This window comes from Microchirus variegatus (genome assembly GCF_963457635.1).
Source record: "Microchirus variegatus genome assembly, chromosome: 3".
Classification (NCBI taxonomy): Eukaryota; Metazoa; Chordata; class Actinopteri; order Pleuronectiformes; family Soleidae; genus Microchirus; species Microchirus variegatus.
This window is the reverse complement of record NC_139804.1, coordinates 6,872,521-6,889,484: the sequence shown is the minus strand read 5'-3', so window position 1 is coordinate 6,889,484 and position 16,964 is coordinate 6,872,521. Positions and strand designations below refer to the sequence as shown.

General features: G+C 41.8%; 1 protein-coding gene across 1 annotated transcript; it reads right to left on the bottom strand.

Annotated features, from left to right (window-relative positions):
• Positions 1-12,116: 12,116 nt before the first annotated feature.
• On the bottom strand, positions 12,117-16,749 carry LOC310924403 (diablo IAP-binding mitochondrial protein-like). The gene is made up of 6 exons (XM_083886125.1): positions 16,690-16,749; positions 15,555-15,687; positions 15,271-15,393; positions 14,334-14,444; positions 14,085-14,181; positions 12,117-13,730 (listed from the first exon to the last, which is right to left on the bottom strand). Exons 1-6 carry the CDS (start codon positions 16,731-16,733, stop codon positions 13,522-13,524), a joined length of 717 nt encoding a protein of 238 aa, XP_083742251.1. The 5' UTR covers positions 16,734-16,749; the 3' UTR covers positions 12,117-13,521.
• Positions 16,750-16,964: the final 215 nt, after the last annotated feature.

The window sequence follows — 16,964 nt, the reverse complement described above, 5'->3', positions numbered from 1 at the left end:
GAGTCAAAACAGTGGGGGAGCTGGGCTGGTTCACGCCTGAAGAGGCACTGGCGGGAGCCGGCTGAGCCTGTGGGGCCATGCGAATGGTGGCACCCATGAAGTTATACCCGCCACTGCTGGCTGGGGAGCGGGAGCTCACCCCAAGGGTGTGTGAGGCAGCACCTTGGGGAACTACATTGGCCCCATTGTTGGTGAACTCGGTGGCTGAAGCCGCCACGGAGAGTACATCTTCCTCCGGTTCGACCGTGGCAGCGGGGAAGCGGAAAAACCTGCGTCCACTGCACCGATCCCAGAACTGGACGGCTATGAAGAGGGTCTTCATCTAGTTTAACTCCTCAGTCAGCTGGTCCCCCCTGGAGGCCAGTTTAGACTCCTCGACCCTCTTCCCAGAGGGGGCGCCCACAGCCTCTGCAGCCGAGGTCGATTAGGCTGTGCTGGTGGCAGTCGCTGGGCTGGGGTCAGCTGGTCCGGTTCCGGAACATGACCCAGCAGGTGTTCCTCAGCCAGTCTGGCAACCCGCACTGCCCTGGGCATGAAGCTGCAGTTCATGCACGGATCCTCCGACAGCCCCTCCCTCAGGTGTTCGAGGCCAAGGCACGGAGGGCACCTATCATGACCGTCCTCCGGCTGCAGGGAGGCCATACAGGTCGCACAGGAGTGGTCACCAAGCATGGTGCCAGTCGGCGGCTGTGGAGTGGGAGAAGCAACAGATGCTGGGAGAGGGAGCGAGAACACTGCCTTCACCAACAGGTGTCGCACGGCCGTAGTTAGGGTAAGTGGTTCTTCACACTAACTATGAGGCCAACGGCGTCCGCCTATGCTGGGAGCGGGAGCGAGAACACTGCCATCACCAGCAAAGGTCAGCTTGCTGCGCCAGTACAGACTGTCACCACCGAGCAGACACAGCTCGATGTGGCTGTTACTGACGGTAAGTAGTATACACCTGTGATGGGAGAGGGAGCGAGCACACTGCCTTCACCAACAGGTGTCGCACAGCCGAATACAGTTAGGATTAGTGGTTCTTCACACTAACTATGAGGGCACCAGCATCCGCCTATGCTGGGAGCGGGAGCGAGAACACTGCCTTCACCGGCAAAGGCCAGCTTGCTGCGCCAATACAGACTGTCGCCACCGAGCAGACGCAGCTCGAGATGTGGCTGTTACTGACGTTTAGTAGCATACACCTGTGATGGGAGAGGGAGCGAGCGCACTGCCTTCACCAACAGGTGTCGCACAGACAAGTACAGTTAGCCTTAGTGGGCTCTTCACACTTCTGCTAACTGGAGGGCAACAGCACCTGCCTATGCTGGGAGTGGGAGCGAGAGCACTGCCTTCACCAGCAAAAGGTCGGCTTGCTGCGCCAAATACAACCATCCCGCCTAGCAACACAGCTCAAGATATGGCTGTTACTAGAGGTAGTAGTATACACCTGCGATGGGAAAGGGAGCGAACACACTGCCTTCACAATCAGGTATCCAATGCAGTTAGCCTTAGTGGAACACGTCTGCTTACTACAGGGGACTAGAATGAAGAGTACAGCCAACGGTGTATCATCATCATCAACACAGTAAAAACCCAAAGCAAAAGCAGTACTCACTGTACAGTTACTCCCAGATAACTGTAGTACAGATGTCAGGAGAGGGAGCGAATACACTGGTTTCACTGACATATGTATAATGTACCGATTACACATACGCAAGGTCAAGCAAGCAGTGCTGACACTAGCGCCTGTAACTAAAATCACAAATGTCGGGAGAGAGAGCGCACACGCTGTCTTCACCGACACAGGAGAGTAAAAAAGAGAGACAGTACACACCGTACAGTTACTCATAGATACAGCAGAAGTACAAAGTTGGAAGAGGGAGCGAGTACGCTGGCTTCACAAACATACAACCACCACGAAAGGTGGGCCGGGTACAACCAGCTGTGTACCGATTACACAGCCTCTAGGTCAAGCTTCTACGGATATAGCAGAAATACAGATGTCAGGAGGGAGTGAGTACGCTGGCTTCACCGACATATGAAGCTACAACTGGAGGTGGGTACGAGCAGCGGTGTAGCGATTATGCAGACGCTAGGTCAAGCTAGCAATGTTGACCGCCAGCGCAACAACCCAATGTCGGGAGAGAGAGCGGACACGCTGTCTTTACCAACACATGAAATGAAGAAACAAAGCGAGAAACGGTACACACTGTACAGTTACTCACGGATAACAGTAGTACAGATGTCAGGAGAGGGAGCGAGTACACTGGCTTCACTGACATGTATAATGTACAGATTATGCAGACACTAGATTAAGTAGCAGTGCTGACACTAGTGCCTGTAATTAAATCACAAATGTCGAAGAGAGAGCACACACGCTGTCTGCACCGACACATGACAGTAAAAAAGGAGAGAGGCAGTACACGTTGTACTGTTACTCATAGATACAGCATAAGTAGGGTGTCGGGGCTTCACCGACATACAACTACAACGAAAGGCGGGTACGACCAATTGTGTAGCGATTACACAGACTCTGTGTCTTAAAGCAATGCTGTCTTCATACATGGAAAAGTACAGATAAAAAACGGTACAAGTTGTACAATTACTCACAGATATATTGTACAGATGCACTTTCTTCACCAACATATGACCGCAACAAAGCGGGTACTATCAGCTGTGTACCGATTATACAGACGCTAGGTCGAGCAGGCAATGCTAACCGCTAGCGCCCGTAATTAACACACGGAAATGTCGGGAGAGAGCGCACAACGCCTTCACCGACTAATTTTACAGAGAAGACATATTCTCAAAGGAGGCGAAAGACGCCTGGTATACTCAGCCAGTTGTAGCGTTGGCTGATCCAACTTCTATTACGGGGTGTTCACGGCGAACCGCGACGAACCTCCCGTCTCCGCTCGTCGCAGCCCTTGGAGGGCGAGCAGCTCGCAGCTCCGACAGATTGTCACAAGGCTACCAGCGACGGAGCGGCAATGAACGCTTTAATTCAGCTAGAGTTCGCTGACATGCGTCTACCTGCAAAGCGAGAAGATGAAAAGGAACAGATCCTCTGATGTCACCGGAAGATATAGGCTAGCCGGCGTCATCAGGGGTCATGGGTGACTTTGTTGGTATAAACACTCGACCTGCGCATGCGCAAGATGGAGACATCCAGTGCTAAAGCACCGCCTCTGGCGGTCAGTAAGGATGAAATAGAACACACCAGCTACAGAATTTGCGCATAATTACAACCAGAAACACTGCGCAAAAAGTTGCGTCGTGTCCCCAGTGGAGACTGACAATGTGACTTTAATTAACGGTTGCTGGTGCGAGTTCACGTTAACTATTGTTCAAAAGCACAAGGGTTAGTTTAGATAGTTAGTAAGTTAGCAAACGCTAGGAGCAGCTTCTTTCCAAGCGACGTAACGTTAGGAACTCTCCTCCACACACACACACACACACATACATACACAGGAACCGTTAGCTAAAATAAAGCTAACAGTCAGATTTTAGTGAGCCTCAGTGTGGTTTGAATCAGCTCCTCTGCTGCTAACTTCTCTCCCTGATGCTCCTGGAAGTGTCACAGCGAGAAAAGGGGGAAAAAAGAAGCCATAAAAACTCACGTGTAAGTCCGTAAAAGATGAGGAGTGATGTAAAAAGTCTCGGTCCGTGTCGTGGCTGAGGTCTCTCCATGGTTCCCTCTCTCTGTCTCTGTGTGTTTCCGTAGATGAATCAGTCTTTCTTTCTCTTTCTTTCTCTAAGTGGCTTCTTCTCTCAGGATGTGCCTCTCTGTCTCTGCGGCTGCTTCACTCCATAGCGACGGCTCCGCGTGGACTGAACCACTTCTCTGCTGCTGAGGGACGAAGAATACAGGCGCGGGCACAAGTGGGATGCGCGGGCACGCGGTGCTCTTGTGTGAGTGAGTGAAAGAAACACTATGATACCATTAAATATAAGCATAAAATAAAACATAATAGATAAAATATGAAATTACAAAACAAACAAGTGATAGATATCATCATAGCTGTCATATAACATTAAATGTACAGTACACAGTTTCTTTATATCCTGGGTTCACTCATATTTTTTATTCTCCTTCCTCTTTTTCCTTCTTGTTCTTCACACCAGGGCCGTTTCTAGCTTTGTGGGGGCCCTAAGCAAGATGCTGTTTGGGGGGAGGCCCCCGAGGTTGCACAATAACGATGGAGCGATTCCTAACCCATAATCAGCATAATGGTTACCCTCAAAGGGCCAGATAACTGTCATACAGAATAAATGTAACCAGATATAATGTAAAATAAAGGTAACAACTCTGTAACATACTGCTAAATAACTTTCTGTATTTATTACTTATTCAAGTTACAAATATTATGCATTATTGATGTAACCCGGTATGCGATGGTGTTTCGCCATGCATTGTGGGAAATATAGTTTATGGTCAATGCATGCCTTAAAGCAGCATAGACCTATTTTAACACAGATTTTTAAGACCAATTTATCACTCGCGGGCCACATAAAATGACATGGCGGGCCACATCTGGCCCCCGGGCGCGTGAAAGTGTCATGCATCGAATTTAACAATTTAACCAGTCCGAATGAGTAGTGTTGATGACTTAGAGCAAAAAAACATTTAACACGCTAGCAGATTGAGCCACTTGATTGTGCCCCCTAGTGGCTCGGAGGCCCCTTTGCGTTTGCACAGTCCGCATATAGCAAAAAACTGCTGTGCTTCATAACAGAAAGGAAAAAGTCATATTTTTTAAGTTACGTTGCTCTGTGAGCTTTTCGCTAAGTGGCTAAAATCTCGTTTCCCATGTTTTTCGGTGAAAAATGGAGCTGGGTCATTCTGTGGTTTCGTGTCTCTTTGCAATTGTTTCTCTCTCTCTTTATAATACTTTTACGTCACTTTGCGGTCGTTTCCCTGCCTGTTTCTCAGTGGTTATTTGGCATCTCATTTTAGTCATTTGTACCAATTTGTGTTTGTTTTGCAGCTCTTAGTGGTTTGCTTTGTGTCTGCTCGCAGTTGTTTTGTGGCAGTTTCTTGTCACTTTTGCGAATCGACGTGGCCGTTTAGTGTCACTAAATGTGGTCATATGTGTCTCGTTGTTGCCAGTATTACATTCTCTATTATCTATTTGTTTTTATTTCAGTGGCTGTTTAATGCCTCTGTGGTTATGTATTGTTTCATTGCATGTTGTTTCATGTTTAGTATGTTGTCTGTATTGTCTCTAGACATATGTAAAGTATATTTGTCATTGATTATTTTCTCGATAAAAGAAAATATTCACATTTAAGAAGCAGGAAAATCTTGTTTTAATCATTAAAAAACAACTCTAAAAACGAATACTCGATGATGTCATGGTGGTGATGGCAGAAGCACATCAAATGTAGATAAAAGTAGATTGAACTTTTCTATACTTCCTCATCCATGAGATATTTTAAAAGCATTGACTTTTGCCGTAGGAAGGGATCAAGGTTGGATTACCAGCTGGGTAAGACGAGCAGCTGCCCTGAGGCCCTCCAAATCTCCGGGGACCATAAGGCTCCCGGTTCACCACGTGGCAATTAGTTTTGTAGAAACCTGATTAATTGAACATTTCTTTGGAAATCCAGTTTCAAAACACAAAAAACGCAAGATAAACTGAAATGATTAGGGCTTTGAACTGACACCTTCATTGTTATTTTAATCGTGATTCCAGGCCTTTCTTATGCACGTGTCTTAACTCCTGCATTATCATATGGGTTCATGTTGCACTTATGTCATACATATTCCTTAATAAGATCCTTGATTAAGTTACCACAAAATGATTTGGAGAAATTGGGTGAGTAATGAGGGCCCTGGAGGATTAATCTGACCCTGGATAATGCTGAATATATACGTAGATTACTGACTAACTGTTTAACAACACATAAGTGGATAACTGTTTAACTATTACAGTGGGGGTTGTCACAGTGAAGTTTTTGTTTGTGCGGACCTTTCTCCACAGCACTTATTTAGACGTGAAATAAAAACAAATCAAATTAGAGTTGAAAATATGCCGAATACGACTGTGGTCGCCAAATTTTTCCCGTAACACGGAGACACATATTCACTCAAACCCAGTGCTATACACTGTTCTGCTCGGTTAAAGCTCAGGACCTGTGAAATAGAGCAGAGCCTTCATTAACTTCACTTTAGTATAATCATGTCAAAATGGCTGCTGTGTTGCAGGGAAACAGTTTTTCTTTCCAAGACATGCCCGTAAACAGCAAACTGGCATTATTTAACACTGAGCTGCTACTGCTGAATCCATTAATGGACTTTTAAACAGTACTATTTTCTTCACTGAAATGACAGAAGAGGTTAATTTTGTGTTGTCTAACTCTTCGAATGGTACACCATCCAGTTCACAATCTTATTTTCCTTAGACACATTTTTTTATAAGAGCTTTAGGAAGATTTTTCTGTGAAATTTCTATTACCACTTTTGTTCTATTACAGCTGTGCCATAAAACAATAGTGGAAACCCTAATGCGTATTTATTTTATACAAACAACTACCAAAATGAAATATAACATCATTTAATGTAGAATTCTCCAAAACTGCCCTACATTTGACAGGACGTAGATAGTTAGCAACACTGGCAGACACAGTGTTACAGTGGATAATATTTAGCATCTTTTACTTCACGTCTCGTTTTAAATAAATAGTTTAGATTATTAGATAGATTAAATAACTGATATTGTGCGCCGGGACACATTTTTTAAAATGTAAGGCGTGCTACAAACATGAAAGCTAACAGCTTTGCTAACTGGCTGAGGATTGGCTAGCATTGCACTAGAAATGGTGCATCTTTGGCAAAAAACAGTGCAGATAAAGAAGAAATGAGTGTGTTAACCACTGACATTAGTGACATTACTCTCAATAGATATTGTTCTTGTTTAACAATAATAAAAAAAACACTCTAGAGACTAAAAACAAACACCAGACTCTTGCAGAAACGGTGGAACATCACTTAGTGCAGCCTGGAAAAAAAAAATGTTCTGGGCCATAATCATGAATTGGACAGAAAACTTATATATATATATATATATATATAAAATATATATATATATATATATAAAATTGCCTGCCTCTTATATGGAAAACTAACCAATTAGACTCTCACACTTCACAACTGCCTGTGTAGAAAATAGTAACTTTGCCATTTTGACATGAAATAAATACATTAGATTAGCAAGATGAGTTTTAAGACTAGAAACAGACATATTTAGTGATAAATGGTCATGTTATCTGTGTAGATTCTCGTTTATCCACTTCATCGACTCGGTGAGTGGACTTGCAGACTTCTTGAAGAAGTTTCAACTCTCTTTCAAGAGGCTTCTCTTTCAGTTCTCACAGAGTTTAGTGTATTATTGTTGGAGGCCGCTGCGGCACATGTGTGCTGTAGAAAATGTGTAACCAAAGTCATGAAGCTACTCTAAAACTCCAGGGAGGTAGAAGAGGAAGTGAATGTGAAAGTTAATATAAAGCCCAGGAGATTGTCTGCTGAAGGACAAAACAGTCACACGCAGCTAAAGCACTTGGCCGATTTCTGTTTCTGCAGAGAAACGGCGTTGTCCCTGCAGCTTCGACTGAAACTACTCTGCCCTGAAACAAAGTGGTAATGAAATACCGCCTCGCATTGTTCTCCTCTTTGGGATAATTACAGCTTTTACACATTCTGTAATCCGGCGTCGTGTGCAGCAGCACGGTGTTATTATCGTGCACTGTAGCTTGAAGTGATAAACTCGCTCCCTCAGCACTTTCGGGGGAACATCGTATTTATTCACAGGAGATAAGCAGAAATGCTGGCTTCAATGTGTGCTCTCTCACGTCGAGTGGCATTGCCGCGGCCTGCCTGCGTTAACTCTGCGGGGGGAACCACCAGCGCTACACACTCAGCTTCAGTGTGATTAAGGTATGACCCATGATGTGTCACGACACCATACCCCCTGCTTTTATACCCTCTGGTGGTTTATTTATATCCTCAAAGAGCAATAAATCCCCAGGTGAAAATGCTGCCCTTTTCGCCGATCAATCTCCCCCCGCAGGGTCAGCGCAACGAGGAGAGACTCGTGTCTTTATGAGATGATAAATCACGTCTAATTTTCCTCCACGAAACAATTAAAAGGCACAGTGTGTAATTTTATCCACTAGGGGTCTCTCATCAAAACTGGAGTGGCAACTGGTATTTTGCGATTTTTGGCTGACGCCATAGCTGTTGAATGGGTAGTGTTTCAAAATGTGGTAAAACAAAGAACATTGAAATTGCAGCTCTTCCAGCGAGCGTGGTATTTCAAATTGCGATTTCAATCGGAAAACTTTTCATTGTTCGGCTCCATTTAAAGCTGTACTGTGTAACTTATATATTAGCAAATGTCCGTTGGTTCACGCCATTTCCTGCCGCCCATCTCTGGCAGAAAATATATGTGTACGCGAGACAATACATACGAGGTAAAATGTCTACCCGTCTCTTTAAAGGCTGTTTTCATCATTCATAAACATTTTACCGGATCCCGACAAATCCAGATCCAGAGAGACAGATGATTTACCAGGGATTTCTTGGTAAATCACGGACTCAGACTAGATTTACCAAGCGCTAGTCTGCACAGCAACATACAACAACAAACCAGTTATTTACATTATACTGCCCTTTTGCCAATGCTAATATTATGCTACGACACTCCAGTGACAACAACGCTAACTTTACTCCAGAGTTGAATGTTTGTCACAAAGCCAGATTTCGGTCCATTTGTTTCCCTCCAGGCTCTTGTAAACGTTTAGCGACTCTCTGGAGTAAGATGAGGGGGAAGTTATTAATCAGGAAGTTGAAGATGTCAGGACACTGCAGGTCTGGAATAATGTCCTCTCCGGCTGTTTCTAAACTCATAAAAAGCACACCGGGGGCAATATACGGATCAGATGTACTCTGTCTGTCAAGTCCTGCAGGTTCAATCCAGCACTGGTTTCCGTTAATTTGTGCAGCATCTTACACTGCCGACACGGCTGTTCGTAAAAAACAGAGTCACGTGACGTCTGGAGCTCTACTGGACGATAACAGCTGTTCAGTTTCCTCTTAAAGGTAACATAATTGACGCTGAAACTGAAATTGACAGTATACATCAACGAAGTTGAAGTCAAAGCTAATTTTTCCGAGACTTCCAAAGACTTTTAGGTAAATGTAGTTCATTTTACGACCAGTGGTTGTCCAATATACTGTTACTTCATGGTGTCACATTTGGCTGTTGTAAACGGTAGTATTCAAAATTTGTGTTTGGCGATTTGCTAATTGGGTCGTTTTGCGAATTTCGTTGTGAAAATGATTAATTGGTCAGACCCATTTAATGCAATATTGGTCCAATATTAGAGACACGACAAGTGTATATGTGAGCACAATGCTGCTAGGGGAGACGAGAGTGAGCGTACGTACGGATTTTACGAGCGTCAACGAATGCATCGCAGCGGGCTCAAGTAAGGTTGTGATCAATCTAAACTCTTTAATATAAAGGACGCAGCAAACAAATACTGTTCACAGACTAAACAACAACAAAACAAAGTCCCAAAGGGTTACATACTGCAGCTTTAATTTACTACTAATCTCACAGGTTTGGATGAAATCGTTTGTGTGTTAACTGCTGCTCGAGGCCCCTCAGTAGCACTAAATAGTTTATGAGCATTTATGGCCCCGTGACCTTTGTAATTGTGGCACCTCATTTAGGTTTTTAAAACACTGACTGCTGTCTGAATAAGCACAACTAATACATTCACTTTCTTCCTTGCAGGCAGAAAAGTCTGCAGTGACCACCACCACCACCACCTCCTCTCCACCACCTCCTGTGACCAGTGGGTGTGCATCATCCACTCACACTGTCTGGCACATTTGGTTTTACAGTCTGTGAAAACAGCCTTTGTTCAACACAACATTCCTCACCAGTCACATTGGTGAGCTGGTCCTCGCACACCTCAGAACCTCCCTCCTCCTCCTCTTCCTCCTCCTCCTCCTCCTCCACAGCCACACACTCATGTTGTGATCCACTGCCAAAGCTCGACCATCTACAGAGGGAAGAGGTCGCCTCACTGCTGACGCTCGCAGCTCCACGAACAACTCAGGTCTTCCCCCTGAAATGAGCTCCCTCAGAAATGACCCTCTGCAAGAACACGCTGACCTTTAGTTTGAGGACAATTATTATAAGAGAGAGTGTGTATATAATATACATGTTACAGAGCATATATATGAACATATACTGTATCTGGCAGCAAAACGCAAAGGTTAGATGAATATTTGAACAGTGCTATTACTCTAATTTAACCCCAGTGTTTAATATCCTGCTTGTAGAGTAAACGTGACGGAGATAAATTAAGCGATTGAAGCTCAAAATGATTATGCATAATTACAGTATATGCACATATTGGTTTAAATGGGAAAATGTAGGCGTATAGTTGAGTCTAATGTATGTACCAGGGGATGTCCCACATAAACGCCGTAGACATAAAAGAGAACACTTTTTAAGTTTTATCCTTTGCAATTAAGAAGGCGCTATAATGCAGTGCAACCAAGTGAAGCGAATGTAAATATGTAATATGGTGCGTTTAGAGCGCCATCTGCTGGTCGTGACAGATTGTGTCACTGGATTCAGGCTATTTGTGATTTATAAATTACACATTTTTACACGTTTGAAATGAGGCAATTATGAATTTTGTAGCTTGCCTACTTAAATCTGCTGCATATCAACTGTGTGTCTATAGAAATTCATATGATATATATTTGTTAGCAATATATAACACACTTTAGGGTGTATTTTTCCGCAATTTGTCGCAAAATTTTGTAGTTTTCTCCCAAAAAAAAACAAGTTAAAAAACTGTCAGTAATCAATAATTATCTGACATTTACAGCAAAAATTATATTTTATGTGCAACCCATGTGAAAATGTATTATTGTGATGTTTCTCCCCACTATGAACAGTTAGTTTACTAAATAAATGTATTTAAATAAGTGTTTAAAATATTAAATCATGTGTTCATCCTCTGGGAAAAGTGTCACAAAGTGAAAAGTTCAAGCAGTTCTACGACTAAATCTTAGATTACTAAAAAATAAGTCTTTATCTAGTGTGTCAGAAAGAAAACTTTACAGTTTTTCATTTTAAAACACAAGTACACTCTTAGTAATAAAAGTGCTAAGTAGAACCATATAAGGTTCTTCGGCTTTTCCAGAAGCAAATGGTTCCAGGTAGAACCTCAGCCCTTGTAGAAGGACCCTTTTTGGAACCCTTATTTCTAAGAGTGTACATTTTTCCCACTGTTGACCAGAAACTGGTCGTCTTGTTGTTTTTCTCTGTGACAGTTGTAGAAAGAGACGACGCATGTAGATGAAGTGACGACAGTGGAGAAGGTAAGAGACGACCTAAAAGCTCCACAGGTGAAAGTCACGACACGGGTAATTTCCACTGAAGGCAGAGCTGACGAGTGAAACACAGAGATACAAATAACAAGTGAAGAAGAAGAAAACACTGCCTTTATAGAAAAAAAGAGCAGGAACAGGTGAGCGAGAATTTAAAAAGGGGAATTTAAATACACACAAACATTTGTAACATTCGTTACTTTGGCTCCAACAATAATGTTCCCAGTAAAAGAAAATCCTCTTCAAACAATTCACATGTATCAGTAACACAACACTGAAATAAACCCATTTATTCATAACATACTAAAATATTCATTAATATGAAACAAAAAACTCTATTTTCTTTTTCTGCATCAAGTGGAACATCAATAATAAACAGCATTGTGCTGTTGTTTCTTTTTAAAACCGTGTCTCGTCTTTATTTCAACGAATCCTGAGAAGACGATAAAAACAACCTGACGCTGAAGAGCGAAGAGGAAAAGAACGAGCGTCTATATGAACGACACGGTTTATAATCATTAACCAAATATGTCTTTAATGACCAAAATGTGGAAATGCTTGCTCCCATTGTGTGCGACTCCCTATTACAATTTCCACACAGTAAATGTTGTGATTACTCAAAAAGTCTCAATTTAACACCAGTTTCAAAGAAGCTACAAATACACCATGAAGCAGTATTACATTTAAGCTGAATTTAACACTTTTCTCCTTTTTAAGTTGTAAAATACAACTGAAACAGTTAAATTTAACTCTATTCCAGTCTATTTTTCTAGAAAAGTGTAAAATATGACGTAAAGAAATAAATGTAACTCAATAATTGACTATAAAAAAACACTATTGCAGAGTGTTTTCAATCCCTTAAGTGTTAAAATACGACTTAAAGAGTTAAATTCAGAGTGTTTTCATCTATATAAGTGCTTAAATACAAGTGAAAGAGTTCAATTTGATACCGTTTGATATTGTATTTAACTACTCAAAGGTACATAACGTAAAATTTGCCAATATTTATTCGTTGAGTTGAACGATGAAGCCTCCAGTTAGCGTCAAAACAAAAGGGTGATTAGTTCGTCCTTTGTGGGCTACTATAAAAATACTGTGGCTCAAAATGATTGTCTGATTGTCCCGGCTCCTTAAATAAATATAAAAGGCTCATTCCACACTTAAGTATATAATTAGGTGTAATTATTTAATCTTTACCTACAGTAAATGTTACATTCTGGTCCTGTAAGAGTTAACTTAACTATTTAACAATTTAAGCGTATTAACACTGCTTCTTCTTCTCCCTTTAGGGGGCGCCACAGCAGATCATCTGTCCCCCTTGTGTCCTCTTCTGACTGTCCTCGTGTCCTCCTTCACAACATCTTCCTCTTTTCCACCTGCCCCAGTCAGCTCCATCTTCATCATCCTTTGTCCAATATAATCAGGGTTCCCACACCTTGGTAGACACCAAATTCAAGGACTTTCCAGGACCAATTCCCTCAAATTCAAGGTCCTTAAGATGGGAGAGCAACTTGTAATGTCGAGTAGGATGTCCCCGGGATCTTGGTTCAGAGTCAGTCTTTGTAAATTTCCTTTGGCGAGACAGATCTTGGAATTTTTATTTCCCGGGACATCACGTGAAAAATTGTGCTCTCTCGCTTAACTTCACTCGAGTTGTTCTACGCGGAATCTCACGTAGACGGCAGAGAAAAAGAGAGACAGTGGACAGTGTCCACAACAGCGCTAGTAATTATGACTCTACGTTTGTTCTGTGAAGGCCTCGTCTACGTACATCAATAAATGTAGGGTGTGAAACAGGTGGCGTCGTAACAAACAAGAACCTACCTAAATATCAATTGAAATCTTTCTTTCTATTCACAAACTTTCGAGGATTTCAAGTACATATGGGATCCCTGAATATAATCTTTATCCCTCCATCAACCTTTATTTATACCACTACAAGTGTTACATTTAATGTTATTCTAAAGTGTATTTTGTCCTCATTGAAACTGGTGCCCTGAAACTGATACTTAACGGATTCCAGTTGTGTTTAAATTGTACTGTGACTGAGACAGCGACTGAACAAGAGACAAAAAGGGCCTCAAAGTGAAAGAAGGCGGTGTTTGCTGTTGTCTGATAAGCTCTCAGTCTTCTCTCAGATAAGCTTCAGGCACTTCTTCCTCCTCGTCATTACTCTGTAAAGCAGCGGCGTGCCGCGCCATCCTTTCCACCTCCATCACTTTGCTCTCGGTTAACTTCTTATCCGCGTCCGCAGACAGCTTCTGCACGTCCTCCACCTGCGACTGAGCCAAAAGAACGTTCGTCCTAGCAGTGACGGACGCGTGCTCGGCTCCTGGGAACACACACACATGCAGAAAAACAAAAGTTGAGATGTCGTAACACCGCCGCCGCCAGCGGCGCCTCGGGTTCACAGGTTTCGGCGCGGTCGTTAGGAAAGCGCTGCTGTCCGTCATCTACATTTAGCTCCCGCACAAAGACGTGTCGAGCGATGGCAAATGACCCGAAGTGTAAAAGAGACAAACGCTGAAAAGAAAACGGGCACGGATGTCGGCGTGAAAGAGATTTAGGAGGATGAGTCACGGCTTCGCACTTGTTGTGGTTTAAAAAGAGTCCTGAGAAAACCTGCGACCATAACATCCGCACCAATCAGTTACACATCTCGGTGGCTACACTCCTTCATACACACCTGACGTGTACGCCGCCTCAGCCGCCGTTTCACACAGCTTCACCGCAGCGACCCACGTTGACTCCAAACGCTGGCATTCATCTTGTCTGTCATTAACCTGTCGGGACAGAGAGAATTATGAAACCCGAGACGGACTCAAAACACAACTCTACAACTCTCTGTGTGGTTCTGCAGAGTCCTGATGGTCTTCTTTTTATATTTACGACATGCATGTCTGTAGATTAACAGGAATGAACTGGATTAACTGACCTGTGCTCGCTGGCTAATGATCACCTGCCAGACTGAGTCCTCCTCTGCTGGACTCAGTTTTCCCAGCGCGTCCATATATCGGCTTTGGAGAGCGACGAGTGTGTGCACAGCCTGTTGGCAAACAACAAACTGTTACACATCCATACACCGTTTAAATTTAAACACAAACAAAGGAGCAAATGTGTGACAAACTCAGATTACAGCTGCAAATAACACTTTAATTTAACATCAATTCATCTGTTGATTATTCAGTCCATTATTGGACTAAAGTGTCAGGAATAAAATAAATGTTTATCAGAGTTTTCTTCACCTCAAGTGTTGTTGATTTGAACACAAACTATCTTTGGTAAAGAGGAAAAGAGTCACAAACATTTTTTTTAATTATTTTATTGATCCATCATTTAGTTAAAATGTGTGTTAAATAGAGCCGAGAACATTTTGTTTTCATCATCTATTATTCTGTCGATCATTTTGCTGATAATTAATTGAGTACTTAAAATGATCAAATTCTCAAATGTCTTTGTCCATGAACCAAAATTCTTGAATACGAGTCTCAGTGTCTATCAGTAAATGGAGGAGAGATTTTCGATTAGCTCAATCCAATCACAAGCTATTTTTAAGTATTATTGATGTATTACTAAAATGTTATTATTGCCTACATATGTGGGCCAAAAAAAATGGCATTAAACATATTGCTTGTCCTTATTTCTGCTCAAGACTATATCACTTCCTTTTTTGGTCAGGCAAAGTTTAACCAAACCAAAAACCCACTACATCTAGACATAAGACAGTACTTACTTCCACCTCCAACCCCTGCAATATTTCAAGACAAACTCAGACTAAAAGCTTCGTAAAATCCCCTTTTTTACATTCAAACATATATATCAAAACATGTTCCACACTGGAGAACAATCACACAGGATGTGAAGAGTCTTACTTTAGAATACTCGGTGATGGCGTCTATGAGAGCCAATGTGGTTTGTGAGAGGAAAGTGCTCGAGCTGTCTGTGACCAGAGAGGCTGCTCGTTTGATCAGAGCGTCATGAGAGAGGTTTTCAACCTGCAACAGAGACACGGAAGGAGAAGAGAAGGAATGAGAGAGTTAGGAAGGAGCAACACCATGTGATTATGTCAATAAAATCATAAAAACACTGTCCAAATAACATGTTTAATGTACCATAAAGTGCATGTGTCACTGATAAAACTGGGTGTCAGACTCACCTGTCTGAACGGTATAGCACAGAGTCCAGCTCCCAGTGTTAAAGACGTTACACTCGCATAAAGAACATTTGTCCATTTTCCCAGTTTGTGAACAGCAGGATTTTTACGGGTGAACAGGACACGAGCAGAACTCCTGAACAAAACAAATCAACAGTTTCAGTTTAAACCATTCATTTCCTGTAAAATCCAGTTATTTTACATTTAACTACTGAGCAAAACTGCCCTTAAAAAAGATGATTACAGTTTATAATTAATTTGGTGGGGGAAAATATACTTATTGGGATCAAGGGCATAAAAGAGTAAATTTGAATGAATGAATTGCGATATGAGAGGGAATGCTATTCATTTTTATATAGTTCTTATATCTTCAAGTATGGCGTGTATAAGTCTGACGACAATATTTAATCTGAAATGAAAATTGCAGTAGGCCATATTGCAATGTTGATTTAGCCCAAATAAACATCAGCCATTTTAGTGACAAGCAGAACTCTTTAACTCTTGATAATTCTTTTTTAAAGATAATTTAATCAGCTTGTTTGTACAATAACAGAAAATAGTGACATTAATAGTGAAAAAGGTGTTCTCTAAAATGTCTAAAAGCTAAAGAAGTTATTCACATAACAGTGGAAATTCAGATTTGACGAATAAAACCTTTATTTTTATTACAAAAACTCTCGTTCTTATGGTTATTCATACACAATATGTCACTCTTTTTTCCATTACATAATTCGTAAAGAAACTACAGTTTACTTTCATTTCCCTCCTACGTTTAAACAGCTTTTTATTGCCACTTTGCTTAACTGAAGACATAACACTGTTAACAGCGTATTAAGGTATTTAAGTACATCTTAAATATTTTCTTTGGATATTTATTCAACAGTGATGTCGTTTATTCGTTATTATTGAGTCGTTCTTCTGTTTGTGACTGTATACAACTTCAAAAACACAACAGTGACGAAGCTACAGCGACGTCGTTAGCGTTGTTAGCAAACAAAACACTGTCGTTTTCTTACATTTAAATCAACAGCAGCGTTTCATTTCATTTACACTGTTCATTCACAGCGTTTAGTGTTCATAATTACGGCCATTGTCGTAATTTACAACATTATCTGCTTGAAAATGTGACATTTTTTACCTGAGGAGACGGAGGTAGGTTACTCCCCTCCCGAGCACAGCCATGTTTGGTCCGCCACCATCAAATGTCCGTCTCACTCAATGAGCAAAGGTTCCGCGGCTGTGAGGCTGAATGTAAACATGGAACTCTGGCGCCCTCTCATGGTGTTAAATTGCTCTGTTTGGGTGTTTTATCTTCGCATTGATAGATAATTGATAATTGACCTATCATAATATATATATACATATATATATATATATATATAAATGATATTATATATATATATATATATATAT

Coding starts and splice junctions, on each gene's coding strand:
- LOC310924403 (XM_083886125.1), bottom strand. CDS start 16,733: ATGGCTGTGCTCGGGAGGGGAGTAACCTACCTCCGTCTCCTCAG. Junction 14,445..15,270: donor CCATCACCGAGTATTCTAAA/GTAAGACTCTTC, acceptor GTTTGCCAACAG/GCTGTGCACACACTCGTCGC. Junction 14,182..14,333: donor TCATTAGCCAGCGAGCACAG/GTCAGTTAATCC, acceptor CTGTCCCGACAG/GTTAATGACAGACAAGATGA.